Source organism: Saccostrea echinata, unplaced genomic scaffold (genome assembly GCF_033153115.1).
Source record: "Saccostrea echinata isolate AGI-Se365-2 ecotype Australia unplaced genomic scaffold, CSIRO_AGI_Sech_v1 ptg000054l, whole genome shotgun sequence".
NCBI lineage: Eukaryota > Metazoa > Mollusca > Bivalvia > Ostreida > Ostreidae > Saccostrea > Saccostrea echinata.
In genome coordinates, this window is record NW_026889803.1 from 67,309,238 (window position 1) to 67,326,570 (window position 17,333).

Below are 17,333 nucleotides of genomic sequence, written 5' to 3' on the forward strand. Positions count from 1 at the left end.
GGAATGCTTTGTAAACATTCGTCCATTGTGAAGTTGATGTCAGGATCTAGATCGTTTATAATATTTAGGTAAACTGCTAGATTCGCATCGCTGTCATTCCAAATGATAAAACAATCGTCAAGGTATCTTTTCCAATTGTTCTTTATATTTTCTGAAGTCTGTTGGTCAAAGTACTGAGTAGTTTTTTCATACATCCTCTCCTCTAGATATCCTAGTGTAAGGGTGGCATAAGTAGGGGCCATCTTTGTACCCATTGCCGTTCCTTTCTTTTGTGCATAATGTTTGTCGTTAAAAGAGAAAGTATTATTTTCCAATACTATTTTACTAGCCTCTAAGATGAAGTCTTTGCTGAAACGCTCATTAATTTTTTGTGGATATTTATCAATCCAGTCCTCGAGCGCCTTGACACCAAGAGAAGTAGTAATATTAGTGTACAAATTAGTAACATCCATTGTGACTAGCTTGGCATCATGACTAACTTTTTCAGGAAGATGTTTTAGGAAATCTAGATCATCCCGAACATAACTTTTTACTTCTAAACATAAAGGTTTCAGTAATATGTCCATAAGATGAAGTTAGTCATGATGCCAAGCTAGTCACAATGGATGTTACTAATTTGTACACTAATATTACTACTTCTCTTGGTGTCAAGGCGCTCGAGGACTGGATTGATAAATATCCACAAAAAATTAATGAGCGTTTCAGCAAAGACTTCATCTTAGAGGCTAGTAAAATAGTATTGGAAAATAATACTTTCTCTTTTAACGACAAACATTATGCACAAAAGAAAGGAACGGCAATGGGTACAAAGATGGCCCCTACTTATGCCACCCTTACACTAGGATATCTAGAGGAGAGGATGTATGAAAAAACTACTCAGTACTTTGACCAACAGACTTCAGAAAATATAAAGAACAATTGGAAAAGATACCTTGACGATTGTTTTATCATTTGGAATGACAGCGATGCGAATCTAGCAGTTTACCTAAATATTATAAACGATCTAGATCCTGACATCAACTTCACAATGGACGAATGTTTACAAAGCATTCCGTTTTTGGACGTCCTTATAGCAAAGCATGGAGAATGTATTTCGACAGACATATACTACAAACCGACAGACACACATCAATATCTCCATTTCAGTTCCTGTCATCCAAGTCATACGAAACGTTCAATCCCTTACAATTTAGCTAGAAGAATCTGCACTATTGTTAGCGACAAGAAAAAAAGAGATGAACGTCTGAATGAATTAAAAAAAATATCTGCTTGAACAATGCTATCCTCTTGGAATCATTGAGGACGGAATCAGAAAGGCTATAGAAATCGACAGAGATAAACTTATTAATTCTTCAAAAAGTGACACATCAGATTCTGCAATATTACCGCTTGTAACTACATACAATCCAAAGAACAGGAATATAACCTCTACAGTGCGTCACCTCAACAACATTCTACAGACGGATGAGAAAATGTCCAAAGTACTGGAAAAATATAAATTCATCAACAGTAAAAGACAACCTAAAAACCTCCGAAGAATATTGTGTAAATCTACATTTCACCAACGGAATTTGTATGTGGTCAATAAATGCTCTGATTCACGTTGTGGAACCTGCCAGTATATTAAAGAGGGAAGCACTTTTACACTCGGAAATAAAGAATTTACTATCAATGCAGATATGACCTGTGCATCTAAAAACGTTATTTATTGTATAACATGCGCTGGATGCGGACAATTATACATAGGAGAAACGGGGACCACACTACGCACTCGTATACGCATACATATACAACATATCAACCAACCCGAGTACAGAAAAATAAAACTCAGTGAACATCTTGCTGTTTGTGGACAGGGACAATTCTCAGTTTATCCCTTTTATAAACTCAAAACAGAAAATCTTTTAGAAAGACGGGAAAAAGAAAAACATTTCATCAAGATTTTTAAACCGTCCTTAAATAGTTTAATATAGACTGTTTCATGACTTTATTATTTATTACGCTATTAATGAACAAAGTAATTTTACTTAGACTCTATAATTGTTTCCTCTATAAGCATTGTGACGTCATTGCATTGTTGTTGACGTTATCATCAGGTAGCGTTATAACGTCACATGTTTGAATTGTTTTGAATTGTAAAACGTCTGAAGAAGTATAATGAAAGCGCTTACGTTTTACTAACATTGTTGCCTTGTTATTTTTAATTTTCATATATATATATATATATATATATATATATATATATATATATATATATATATATATATATATATATATATATATATATATATATATACGTTGATAAGTTAAATTCTTGGTACAGTAAAAAATACTTAAATAAATGAAAACAGAATGCTACAGTTCAAATTAAATAAAATCTTTACTGTTAGCGCTTTCAGCCATGTTGGCTCTTCAGACAGTTATGAAAAGTTCAAAACGTTGCCAATAACGTTGCTAATGACGTCGTAGAAATCTTAGGTATTATGACGTCACAATGAAGTTTGTGGTAGCGGCTACATGAACTTTTTCAACGCAGTTAAAATACAATGTATAATTAAAGCATAGAAATAATATAAAATCTGTGAACACATAATCTATCATTTGCGATTTAGTTTTGGATTAAACAGTCTTATAAAATAGTCCTCTTTGGTTACACGGGCGCTTTCATCCGATGTCCACATTTTATAGAACGGGAAAATCTTAAATTTTCCTTTACCACACTCAGCAAAATGTTCTGAACATGGGGTGCATCTGACAGTTTCGTCCCTTATATGTTGTTTGTGAACCCTAACTCGTGCGTTGAGTTGATTTGTCTGCCCTATATAATGTTCTCCACAGGTAGGGCATATTGCACAGTAAATCAAATTTGAAGATTTACAATTCATACTGGTATTTGGTTTTAAATATATGGTTTTAAGTATATATATATATATACTAGTATATATTGTTTTTGGAATAAGACATACTTGTAATATTTATAGTAGAGAGCGTATTAAATTTTATTAAAAATTCTTTGGTCATGGGTCATTAAAAATTAAATTATAAAAATCGCCTGTTCTAATTAAAGATTCATGGTATTTTTAGTGGGGGGGGGGGGGGGCGGACGGAAGGGGTATTATTTTTTTTTTTAATTTCTTGATTCATTCAATCTTTGAAAAAGAAATTTAATCAGTTAACTTTCTGGGGATAGCTGCCTTACCAATTTTCGCACTCGTACATTATTCAGGAAATAATAAAATTGCTTATCACAGAGTTGTACATTTGCGGAATAATTTGAGAATAGATGTTATTAAATAAAGGCGCTAATCAGAAAAATATCGGATATCATTTGTATATATATTGCATATAAACTACATATGATAAAAATTGATATGGCAGGAAGGAAATAACACTGTGTACTCCCAATTTTAATTCAGTTTCTAAATATATAGCATAAGAAACTCAGTTGTTATTCAGGTATGGGCATAAACTGTTCGTGATTAAAGGTAACTATATATATATATATATATATATATATATATATATATATATATATATATATATATATATATATATATATATTCAACTTTATACAGTACTTATACGTTTATTACCTTCATCATTTTCAATATATATTTTTTTAAAAAAAAATTTACTTTTTTGCAAAATGATATGCATGCTAGAGCACACATGGTAGCTACGCCAATGCCCTCCGCTTTAATTCAGTGTTGAAATCTAAAAATAAAAAAGAGCAATTTTTTATTATGTTATAGGCTATTAGTATAAACAGTAAAAAATAATCTATAATGACAGAAATCAGTGGTTTCATGAATAATGATTGTGGCATTAGCATCAAACATAGGAATGAATATCATTTCAAACCAGTTTTAGACTTAACTCAAGTATGTGAACATTAATCTGTTCTTAGATTTGAGTATTTGGTAAAATTTAACTAAAATTGACGAAAGAGACTAATGTAATTCTTTAAATAGTGTCACTGTTACTTCATTTGCAACATTTTGTGTTATTGAACATCAACTCTGGGTCTTTAAAACTTAGATGAGCTCAATTTTGATCACAGTTTTACTTTTTCACAACAAATCTCTTTTGATAAAAACAGACATATATCGAAAAGTGAGCTCGTATAAATTTAATGGCCCTGGAGGCAGGTTATCCCTAAAACATTAAAGCATTAGGTCGCAATTAGATGTATTTGTAAAACAATTGTCACTCGTTTTATATTAAATTTAAATCAAAGTAATATGAATTATTCTGGTCGTTCAAAGTTAATACGAATCTTACAGGTCACAAGGACCCAAAATAACCATAATATTTACATCTTTTGCACATGATGCCCAAGATTTCGGAGGATCAAACAAAGAGGAAGGGAGGAGGGCACATCAATTTCTTGGCGTAAGAGCAAACATATCGGGTATCTAAATTTCTTTTCTGCATTTGTTCAAGATTGAGTCTTGTCAGCGTTTTAACTATTGTGTGTGTGTGTGTGTGTGTGAGGGTGTGTGTATGTGTGTGTGTGTGTGTGTTGATGTTAAAAAAAAATTAAGGTGATTCTTCCGCATTTGAAATAAATTTCAGCATTTTGAGGAAAACAATGGTACAGCAATAGCACTTCCTATTTCTCTACACTTAGATATTTATGGATTAAATCGACGAAATAAAAATGTCACATCCGAATGAAACGGTTGAAGTATCGCTCTATTGGTCATCAACGTCTGCTCTACAATTTACTGATAATTCAAGTTCATTTGATTTCCTGAATAAATCGGCTTCGTCTTCGGAGCATTGGATGGATATGACAGAGGGAAATTCCACGACGGATGTGTATAACATAACACTCATACAAACAACCACAGGTATTTTTTTTATGTAATACGGTGTAAATTGGTAAAATTAAAGAAAAGCATAGCTAATTATGCAAAGCACGTAAAAGCATTATATTATATTATATTAGACATCTCATGTTCATAAAAATGATTTTATTTAGTTTTAGGTGACGAATTTAAGGTAGAAAGAATTTTGGGTAAGTAAAGATGATTTCTAGTACAAGCAATTTTTAACGCAAAAAATACGATCTCGAGTTTCAGAAAATGTACAAAAATTATAGTTCCTTATAATAACAAAACCTTATCTGGGTGACATTTTCAGTACTTGTATTTATATTACACAGCAATGCATTTATAATGATAATTTTAAAAAAATCTAATACTTCGATTTAAAAGTTTACTTAAATGTTGTGCACGAAAAATCTGAAACTCAAATTATTCAAATGTTTCCCAGACGATATTATTACTTTTTGAATGATTAAATCTGAAACTGGAGGATTTCCAATTCTAAGATTACTTAAATTTTTTAAATCCTGGCTGAAGCAGTTAAAAAGTGAAAATTGTATTTTACAATCTTGTTTTATCGTTGCTTGAGGAATGTGAAAAACACAATAACAACAAATTAAAAAAAAAGTTGGTCTAGGCTATTTATTGTAAAACAGCAAATAAATCAATTTGAAATACATTTTCAAGTTATAAAACAGAAAAAATATGTATATTTTTTTTTTATTGAAAGCAGCTTAGAAAAAAAATGTTCATCAAGATGCTATTTTTTTTAATGCATATCATTAATGTTTTCTCTCTTCAATATTACTTAAGGCTATTGTAATCAAATATGAGAAGCAGCAATATAGAATACGCATATCATCACATAATTTGGCTATTGAATATGGTCATCACAATAATACCAATAAATAATCGATACTGTGAAAAAAATGGCCCTCAATTTATTAAAATGTTCATTCAAGTTGAACTTCGGTATTTCAAACATTGATATCTCCAATACCATTGATATGTCGATGTGGTTTGGAAGTCCCAACTGCTTCCTCTTAAAGTAATTTACCCTGGATATATCGCATCCTCGGATATCTCGAAAGTTTTTCGAGGTCCCAGTGAGTTCGAGATAATGATGTTTGACTGTATTTTGGATATCAATAACTGTATTTTGGATATCAATAAGAAACGTTTTTAAAAATCTTCAATTTTTCAAGTTTATTCAGCTGTTGAGTGTAAAGAATTTCAAGGAACTGTGTGAAATAACCCTCACCTGAAGTGCGAGAAAATGTCACAAAGTCGTTCTCTAAATGTATTAGGTCCATGTGCTTATATTTGAATTTGTTAAAATATCACAATACATAACCAATGTATCACCATGCAACACAACATAATGTACCTATTTCTATAGAAGATAAATGGTTTATGCTATAATTAAGATGTATGTTCTGAGCAATAAATAAATATCAATACTTGATTTTAATGTGTTCGATGGCCGTGTCACATCATCCATGTATGCAATCCGAATGATGTTAATTGAATCAAAGATTTTTTAATAGTTTCTAAGGCTATTTTTTTTATCTGTGCTAGCATGAAAAAATGGAGTTCAGCAAGAGAAAGAAAGATTTCTATATTGTATGGAATGAGTATCATAGGAATATCATAGGAAAAAAAATTGTTTAACTTAGGGACGAATTCTAGAGGGAGGTTGAAAGATGATTACAATCCTTTCAGAATGGTTTGTAAACCTTACTACAGCCACGAAGATAGTAGTGGGCACCCTACTGTGTCTTGTTTTGGTCCTCCTGATTGGTCTAATATGCTGCTGCTGTTGCAAAAGGTATGCCACTGAAATCAAACTTATATTATTGCAAAAGGTATGCCACTGAAATCAAACTTATCTTATTGCAAAAGGTATTTCACTGGAATCAAACTTACCTTTCTGCAAAGGTGTGTAACTTGAATCAAACTTATCTTTTTGCCAAAAGGAATGTCACTGGAATCAAACTTATCTCACTGCAAAAGGTGTGTCACTAGAATCAAACTTACCTTATTGCAAAAGGTATTTCACTGGAATCAAACTTACCTTAATGCAAAAAGTTATTATCTTACTGCAAAGGTATGTCACACTCATCTAAATAGGTATGCCATTTGAATCAACCTTACTTCTCTAGATAGGTATGCCATTTAAATCATGCTTTGTCTCAAAAGTATGCCAATTTTACTTCAAAAGGTTTAGCACTTAAATCAAACATTTTAATCTAATAGCTCTTCAATTAGTTTATATCTACGTTAGAGATTTGACTTTCCTAGATCTAAAACAATTCTTCATACGTGCAATGTAGGAACTGAAACGAGTGTTTTCATTCTGAAGTGACCGTGGATATTTTGCTCAGTTTATTAAACTCCACTTCTTGTTGCTTGTTCGCCGAAGAAGTTTAAGATAATTTATAAATTTTAAAATCAAATATAGAGATAACGAACAGTATTAAAGCTCAAAGTTCATTTAAACAATACAAATCTGGAGAAGAGCAAACACGGAACTCCAAAAACATCAGAGGTGGGATCAAGTGCCATGGAGGAGTGAGCATCCCCTGCCGACCGGTCACACCCAAATATCTTTAATGCTTGATATCAATGATCAAAGGCAGATAGTCATTTTCACAATTGTTAATCTTTTCCCTTTTAACTTGCATAATTAAAAGGTCCGTAATAACAGTAGATATATTTGAATTCGTATGAATAGGGAAGTTTGGCTGTCAGATGGAATTGTTTATTTCGGTTTAAAATTGCATGTATATTCTTATAGACAATTGACCTGATTTCTGTAGATAGCTCATTCATTATGATAAATTATCAAAATTAAAAGAAAGTAAACGTGAGGTTTAGTATTCTTAGTTTATTCATGTTGAATTTAAACAGCAACAGGAATTTTGAAATAATGTCAATGCAAAGAACTACTTTAACGATGGCAACAATGTCTCCCTTCTTTACAAAGTCCAAAATATGTTTATTTAAAATTCTCTATAAATAGGGAAAAGAATCAGTATTTTAGAATTAATAAGTTTAAGTGCATGCACTTTACTCAGCACTTCAGAATTACATGCCTTCTATCAATATTTCACTTTTGCAATTTAAATGATGGTGAGAAAAGTTTTAAGAGATATATTTGTTTTTAAAAACAAAATTGAATATATTTTTATTGTTGTCAACTCACATGTCTTGTTACTGATATTTGTATGTAATTACTAGTAATTGTTGCCATATCTGCTTTAAAGGAAAAAAAAATATGAAACACTGTAGGAAGCTCTAGATAAATCCCAGTCTATAAATCTTGATCCTTCAAAATTTGGTAAGAGAGATTGTTACAGTATATGCTTGAGTATACGTATCTAATTGAATTCAGTAATACTGATACATGTATTTTTACAAATTCAATCACAAAATACATGTAAATCAGATATTCCGACTTACCTAAAAAATACTTTTATTATATTTCAATAAAATTAAAGCCATATATGGCGTATTTTTTTTATAAGTTCAGACTAACTAAAATTAAAAAGATCTTTCTATTTGGTTCATTACTTTATATAAAGATAGGACTTTCCTGTAAATTACACAATTTAAATCAATCAAAAGATATTCACAGATATTAGAAATTTAAAACAATAACCGGTTTATTTACCGACTCCGTATTTAATTCACAGACACAGTTTAGAGTCAATTTAACTGTGGAAACATGAGGTTATTCAAGTTCAAAATCTGTGACAATTTTATTTTGAACGTAAATAACATATATCATGTTTATCTACACTCAATCTCGTATTTTTCTTTCTTTCATTTTTTTAAAGCTCAGATACATGTACGCCATATATAGCTTTAAGCCAAGCTCAAAATATCCATCACTGCATTTCACAGATATATTTATATCATAACCATTACATGTACATGATCTTGAATACATAGTTCTGAGCATTCTCCAGTTGCAGCACTGACCTGCATTTAATATTGACTGACCTACATTTAATATTGACTGACCTACATTCAATACTTATTGATTTTTCTTAGAAACAGTACTTAAGATTCTCACTATTACTTCTAGGACTTGCATTGTGATGAGATATATGATGCATTCTACAGGTGTTTTATCAGAAGCATGGATTCAATGTTACCTTTCATCTACTTTAATGCTTGAGTAATTCTAGCTGTGAACACCACTTAGGTCTGTTTTAACTTATTATACATGAATACACGTTGTACATGGTTAAGGACAGTATTAAGGCAGTTTAATTCTACTTTATCACAATATGCAAACCTAAACTTCACATTGAGTTCTTTATTGCTCTGACATGAACAATTTGAAAGCGGCCATTGATCTTGACTTTACTTCAATGACACCGGGGAAGGGAATAAGCTCCTCCTTACCGGCTGAACATGAATGATAAACAGAGCATCTATGGATGCTTTTGTCGATGTATTTTTCTTCAAAATCTTCCAAGTTAAGTTGTGCTTCGGCGGGTAAATCAGAACTTAGTTATCAATATTCTCTTAAAGGCTAGCTGCAGCTCGCGACAAAAAGCGTCGCTTTAAATCGATGTTTTCTCAAAGGGTGCACGTGGATATGTAGCTTTGGTATATGTCTGAATTTTTTTTTTCGTTTCCAGAAATTATGCAACCGGTACTAAAAGTCCAGGAACTTCTTGATTCTAAAATATCTAAACCAAATTGAACTATTTACATGGAATGTGTTGTGCTTTAGTTCGCTTTCTAGGCCAAAGCAGGAAATTGGTTTCTACTTGTATCTGTATATGGACGGAAAGTATGCCTCATTAGACTCTGAAAGATCCATCAGCTGTTGCCATCATGTGGCATCAAATATTTGTACAAAATTAGAATGTTTCAAAGTATATGTTATTTATTCATGTTTTGCAATCGTAATTAAAGTACCGAACAATTTTCAATCTAAAATCAAACATCTCTCTCACATTTTGAGTGTCTTTGTAGGTGTTTTACACCAAGAACATTTCATTAAAACAATTTGCCCTGATGCGATTTCCTGTTTTTATAAGTACGAGTACTGTTTAACAAGTTTTATGTTAAAAGTTTCTCAAGCACATGAATAAAACTCCTTTCTGACACACACCCTCACACACACATACACACACACACACACACACACATCTCAGATGTCTGTGGAATTTTAAAACCAAGTCTAATCAACTGTTATTGCAGTGGTTTTAGTAAAATATTAAAAAAGAGATAATTTTAATTTCATTTCCATGAAAAAAAGACACATTAGATGGAAAATCTTGTTCTGGTCTTCAATTTCAACATTTAAATTATCAACTGATTAACAATATCTATTTTTGTTTATATGTCGACTCGATATATCCCACATATGTTTTATATTTCGATGTTTTACTGACTATAGAGGTTAATAGCCAATTAACAACTAAACAATATGGCAAACAGGATGACTTCAGCTTTCCCTTTGTCATCTTCTCTTATTTATACAGTGAAATTTGAATATCACCTGTTACAGTTTATATGGTATTTTAATCTCCCAACCGATTTGGTACTCAGGAGAGTGTTCTGAGTACTATACATTTTTAAACTGGGGCAGGCTAATGGCAATTAAGTTGATATCACAGGATGTTACAGATTTCTAAAATCTTGTTTAAAGTACAAATTCTGTTATTATAAGGACCTTGTTTGCAAATAAAACCCATTTTGGGTTGCATTTTGAATGACATGTTAGGCTAATTTTGAATACGGATTTCATCGTTTATCTGATAAATAAAAGCTTGCAGCAGGTGTGACCGGTCGACAGGGGATGCTTACTCCTTCTAGACACCTGATCTCACCACTGGTGTTTCTAGGGGTCTCTGTTGTTTTTGCCCTGTTCCCGATTCATATTGAGTATAGAATTTACGAGATTGATTACTTTTTGTTACCTTCCTCTTTTTTCATTCCCATAGCTTGTAAACTGGTTGATGAAACAAGGAGAAATAATAAAACAACGTCGGTTGTTCTCCATTTATTCGAAGAAATTTATTGCAGCCAAGCAATAGGATAGTGTAGAAATCCTGTATAGATTGATATCAATTATACTGCAATAAACTACAAAACTCGTAAAAATTATTTTTGAATCTTTGCACAATATATGTATACTTAATAATGCAAATGAATATGTAGGAAAACATGTGCTTGTAAATGGTTCTTAAGAAAAGATCATTGCATGTATCAAGGTGTTGAACCCAACCATTTCTTCTAATACGACACACGATTTTTATTATAGAATTGTAATTTCAGAGGAAGATGCAGGAGAGACATCCGGAGAAGCGACCTTAAGAGAGTTCATTCTGAGGATAGGCATTACACGCTGCCAAACCAAATAACCAGATTATCAAAACTACGTCAGAACATCACACGGCGTATAAGCGCCCTTTGGATGGATCGAGAAGTCGCTGACGGTGAATCTGTTGGAACAAGCAGAATAGCCCAGAATTCTCCCAGGAAAGATCGAAATATACGCATGCCCTCGCCGTCACCGTCCCTTACTGACAGGCCGTACATGGACATGTCGTGCTTGACCAAAGCTCATAAAGATTCTGAGACTCCGAAACATCCTGATGACCATGACGCCTTGTCAACCAAAGAATACGTTAAACCAGATCGAAAACCCCTTCCTGTACCCCCGGTGAAGCTCCATCCGAAGCTGCAAAATACCGACGGACACAGTAGTTTGAGGCTGAAAAATATTTCAAGCCCCATGGGTGAACTGGGGTATTACAGTCCACAACTGCCTGTAAAATTTCAGGCTATTTCGGCTATGCCAGCCCCACCGCCATATAGCACGTGCCAACAATGCGCCATGGGCCACTTTGGTCATGCGTGTAGTTCTATGGTGCAAATGCCAATACAACAATCACCAGCTCAACAATCCATGTACAATAATCAAATGTACATACCTGAGGAGCCGCGTCACCCCGTGGGGATCCGAACGTACAGCCAAGGTACGGGCATGTCCATGAGGGGCCCACCCTGGAAAGGCGGCATGGGTCATGTGTATTTCCACGGAAATATGCCCTATAATCAGTGCATACCGGAAGTGACGGACTACAGTGATGAGACTGACAATGGCGGTGGTCCATTTTTTGGACATCAATATTCACTGAACAGCAGAAAACCACTTTTGCATGACCATGAAAGAATTAATTCAAAAACTGAAAGTAAGGTGTACGATAAACCACTGGAACATGAACCTGCATACAGTGACCTAACTGAACTAGAAACAGAATGTCATCAAACATACTCTGAAAGACAACCGTACCCACCGAAAATGCCAGGTAAGTCATTAATCACATAAATAAGTATCTTGTAGGTTTTTGCCAGTATAACATTTACTTCTTTATTGAAGTCCACTATTACATTTTTGGAATTTCGGTCAGAAACCACAAAGTTTTTCTCGAGACACACCATGAAGTAATCTGCTATGATGTCAATTTGAAGTCTTATGTTGAAAATCTTTTAAATAGCTTGTCTTTTGTAGGCTTTCAAAATATACAGAAGAAACATCTCCGCATGTCTATGGATTTAAAATGAATTTCCGAAAAAAAAAAAAAATCAGGAAACTACGTGTAGTTCCGTTGAAAAAAGTATAACATGTTTGGACAAACTCGAAAAATATTTCTGCAGTGGGGAGTGTCTGGATATCTTATGTAATCCGAATCTGGTAATTACCTAAAATCAGTGATTATACAATTAATCAGTATGTGATCTGTACCAGAAATCAGTGATTGTTACTTGTAATCAGTGATTATTACCTGAAATCAGTGAATATTACTTGTTATCAGTGGTTGTTACATGTAATCAGTGATTATTACTTGTTATCAGTTATTATTACCTGAAATCAGTGATTATTACTTGTAATCAGTGATCATTACCTGAAATCAGTGATTATTACGTGCAATCAGTATGTGATCTGTACCTGAAATCATTCATGATTACGTGTTATCAGTGATTATTACCTGAAATCAGTGATCATTACATGTAATCAGTATGTGATCTGTACCTAAAATCAGTGATTATTACTTGTAATCAGTGATTAATACCTGAAAGCAGTGATTGTTACATGTAATCATTAAATGTTATTTGTTATCAATAATTATTACCTGAAATCAGTGATTATTACTTGTAATCAGTATCTGATCTCTACCTGAAATCAGTGTGTGCTTATTATCTGTAATCTGCGTATGATTTTCAGAAAACAGGATATGATTGGTCATATTGACTACATTAATTTAATACAAACAGGTCTGCAAAGATTTTCTTCAGTTCTTTTTTTTTTTTTTTTTATTAATAAAATGACCTTGTCAGCAAATACAGTCTATCATTAAGCCATATGCTGACGTTTTCATACTCATTGTTAGGCCATTATTTACACACTGAATTGTCGACTGATTTTCCCGTTATTTCCCGATCATGACAAGGAACACACGGCGGGTGTGATCGGTCGGTAGGGGATGAACACTCCTCCATGGCACCTGATCCCACCTCTGATGTTTTTGGAGGTCCGTGTTTGCTTTGCTCCCAATTTGTATTGTTTAAATGGACTTTGAGCTTGAATACTGTTCGTTATCTCCATATTTCATTTCAAATCTCCTTGTAGTATTTTTTTTTTTTTTTACAAATAAAATACATCGTAAACCTTTTTGTCATTGTCTTTGCATAATCTTAATCAAAATCACTTTTGTTAAAAACCTTGCATCTAAAGCTTAAGTATAACAGATACTCTGCCCACCTCCCTACCTAAAAAAGCATAATTTAAACGAAAAAAAAAGATCTGTGAAAACTTGTGAAACTTGTAAAACCTTGGGTGAAATTCATGGAAAAAATGACACAGAAAGGTTACAAAATTACTTGTATACACACAGAAAATGTTTTATTTTTACTCACTTAGACGAAAACCTCGATATTCATTAACGAAAACTCTCATCTAATTAAAATATTTTCGATTTGACCCATTAATAACGACCTATTTTTATATTCTTATGAAGTAGAATTTATGATTGACTGACTTTATGTTGTTTAATGTCCCTTTCGAGAATTTTTCGCTCATAAAAAGACGTCACCGTATGCCGGTGAATTAAGGGCTTCAAATTTAGACCTACGCCATTGAGCAGTGAGAGTTCTTTATCGTGCCAAAGCCTACCGGGCCCTCGGCTTTTAAGGTCTCTTCAGAAATACCTGTGACTTTCACTTCTAGTGCCGGGCGCTTGGCGAGGGAAGTCATTACCTATGTTTACGTCTTAGGTTTGACGGAGCGCGGCGAACGAGAATCGAACCCTGACCTCCCGATAACAAAGCGAGCGCCCTACCACTAGGCTAAAGTGTCCGGTCCAGAATTTATGAAATAAAACTTCTACATAAGAAGTATCTTACTGTGGCCTTCAATTCAACATTACACATTTATCGACTGGGTTCGAGGGCAACATGCGTTTCGTCGGACCCAAGCTGTCTGCCTCGGCCAACAGTTTGATTCGAGGGATCGACAAAACGCATTTTGCCCGAGAACACGGTCAATAAATGTTTTGTTACACCTTTACTTTTTATTTTGTCATGTTTGTGATAAATTTCGTTTATCCGCACTGCTAATTTTATTCGGTCTATTAGGTAACTGTCCAAAACCAACGAATGCAAGCAAGATATAGCTGATCCCGCCTACAGTGTGACGTAAAAAGCATCATTGCAGTCCGATATCTCATTGACAGGTCCAATATCTCACACAGCCATCCAACATAAGCTTTTTTTGACTGCTCATTAAAACATTGGAGATGTTAGAGTTTTTTAAAGCATAGATTATACAGGAATCGATTTTTAAAGGTATGACAATTTGATATATTGATGACATTTTCCCAATTAACAATGTTTATTTTTTCATTCAAATATCAACTCAATACACGTATATCCACGTGAACTCGGATCGATCATGGCAACCTAGTAGTAGGGCGTTCGCTCCGTGATCGGGAGGCTAGAGTTCGATTCTCGTTCGCCGCGCTGCGTCAAGACCTAAGACGTAAACATAGGTAGTGACAGTTCCTTCGCCAAGCGCCCGGCATTAGAAATGAAAGTCACAGGTCTTTCGGATGAGACCTTAAAAACCGAGCTGGCGTGTCACGGTAGGCGTTGGCACGATAAAGAACCCTCACTGCTCGATGACCCGGAGTGCCGAGTATAAGTCTGAAATTGAAGCCCTTCACCGGCATATGTTGACGTCTCTCTATGAATGAAAAATTCTCGACTGGGACGCAAAACAATAGACAATCAATCAATCCACGTGAACTCGAAATACATGTAAAAGACACCACAGTCTGCAAAATACTTGGATATTTTACTCACTTGCATATGGTGTTTATGTCTCCCAACTTATTGGATATTCAAGAGCATGTTCTGAGTACGATAATTTTTTATACAGGGACAAGCTACAGACACATAAGTTGATGTTACAGGATTTTCAACTTTCTCGTTTAAAGTCAGCATGACTCAAATTCTGTGGTGGCTATAGTGGCCTTGTTTGCAAATATAGCGTATCGTTGGATTGTATTTTGAATGACATGTTTCCAAACAATTGTTAGGTCAATGTCATTATGTTTTTACTATTTTGACTATGGATTAATCCGTTTTACTCATCAGTACGGAGGGCTCTTGGCGGGTGTTACAGGTCGACAGGGGATGCATAATCCTCCTTGGCTCCTGATCCAACTGTTTTCAGAGGTCTGTGTTGTTCGCGTATTCACAACTCGTATTCTTCTCTGGATTTATGAGCATTTATGAGATTGATCACTGTTCGCTATCTTCACTTTATATGTATATATATATATATATATATATATATATATATATATATATATATATATATTTACATTTCCAATGTCTTTGTCTGAGATAAAATTACAAATTGTAAAAATACTTTATTTCTACATAAATCTACTGGTTCATCGATAGGCGCGGTTAAAAAAAATCACGTGCGGGGCGGGACAAATAGAGACAGAAGCGGGGCTATTAGCACGGGAATTTGCAGAATCAGGAGCATGTAAATATAAGGAATAACTGTCAAATTTTTTGGATTCATGACGATGATCAATCGATTGGCTTGCCTCTCATGTCGGGCATTGCAAATCATGAGAGAGAGAGAGAGAGAGAGAGAGAGAGAGAGAGAGAGAGAGAGAGAGAAAGTCGTCTTCAACCACTGCACACATTAATAACCTCAAATGCAGGACAAAAATGCAGTCTCAAAAATTAAAACACACACACATCACTGAAATAGAGATCGTTTTATTTGTCTTTTAATATCTCAATAAACATGTCTGCTGCAAGTGCAGAGAAACATAACCTTTGTTTCTTCGATTAAAAAAATAAAGCACTTTTGACTTTACAAAATTAAAATGGTAGAAAAATAAATATTTCAATGCATTCTTCAAATTTGTCGACTTTGAAACAAAACATTTTAAATGTAGAATGTGAAGATAATGAACAATGACCAATCTCATAAATCCAGTAAACAAAACCTAATCTTGACAAGAGGCCCATGGGCCACAAGGCTCACCTGAGTCACTATGGTCCTGCTTTTCTGCATCAGATGTTTTCCCCAATATATATGTACTCCTGTGTAAAATTTTGATTGCCTTTTGTGACCCACCCTTTATAGAGAGGCAGTAATTTGAAAAATATGAATCATCTACACTACCAGAGGATGCTTCCACACTCATATGATTCATCATAGCTTTGCTGTTCTTGAGATGAAGAGTTTTAAAGATTTTTCCTATATAATCCCTATTGTGGCCCCAACCTACCTTCGGGGACTATAATCTGAACAATTTACAATCTAAACTACCTCAGTTAGCTGTCACATAATTTTCAGCCTTTCTGGCTCAATGGTTCTTAAGATTTTAAAAGATTTTACCTATTTTTTTCAATCTAAAATTTTGATCCCTTATTGTGGCACCACCCTACCAAAGGGACCATGATTAGAACAATTTGCAATCTAAACTACCTCAGGAAGCTTCCATATAAGTTTCGGCTTTTCTGACCCAATTGTTCTTGAGAACTTTAAATGACCCCATCCTATTTTTCCCTTTCCTTGATTATCTCCCCTTGGAAGGGGGCTTGACCCTTCATTTTTACAATTCAGAATCCCCTTTACCCAGGGATGCTTTGTTCCAATTTTGTTTAAATTGGCCCAAAGTTGAAAATGTGAAAAGTTTACAGAGATATCAGTGTTCGAGATACCGAAGTTCAACTATAGTTTAATTGAAAAAAAAAATCAGAAGACTCCTCAAAAGGGAATGCATTACAAACTTTGAGGTAGTGAAATATCATAGTTGCTTCAGAAAAAAAGTGCAACGAATGGCTAAGAAACACATCTTTATAAAATAATGAATGTGTACTTTTAAGGGAGTTCAAAACTTAAGGAAAGGTCCTTCAATTATCTAGATCTTTGATGAAGAGACTTAA

General features: G+C 33.8%; 1 protein-coding gene across 1 annotated transcript; it reads left to right on the forward strand.

Annotated features, from left to right (window-relative positions):
- Positions 1 to 6,532: 6,532 nt before the first annotated feature.
- Positions 6,533 to 12,997, forward strand: LOC133205118 (uncharacterized). The gene is made up of 3 exons (XM_061340862.1): positions 6,533 to 6,657; positions 11,130 to 12,166; positions 12,370 to 12,997. Exons 1-3 carry the CDS (start codon positions 6,533 to 6,535, stop codon positions 12,420 to 12,422), a joined length of 1,215 nt encoding a protein of 404 aa, XP_061196846.1. The 3' UTR covers positions 12,423 to 12,997.
- The last annotated feature ends 4,336 nt before the right edge of the window (positions 12,998 to 17,333 follow it).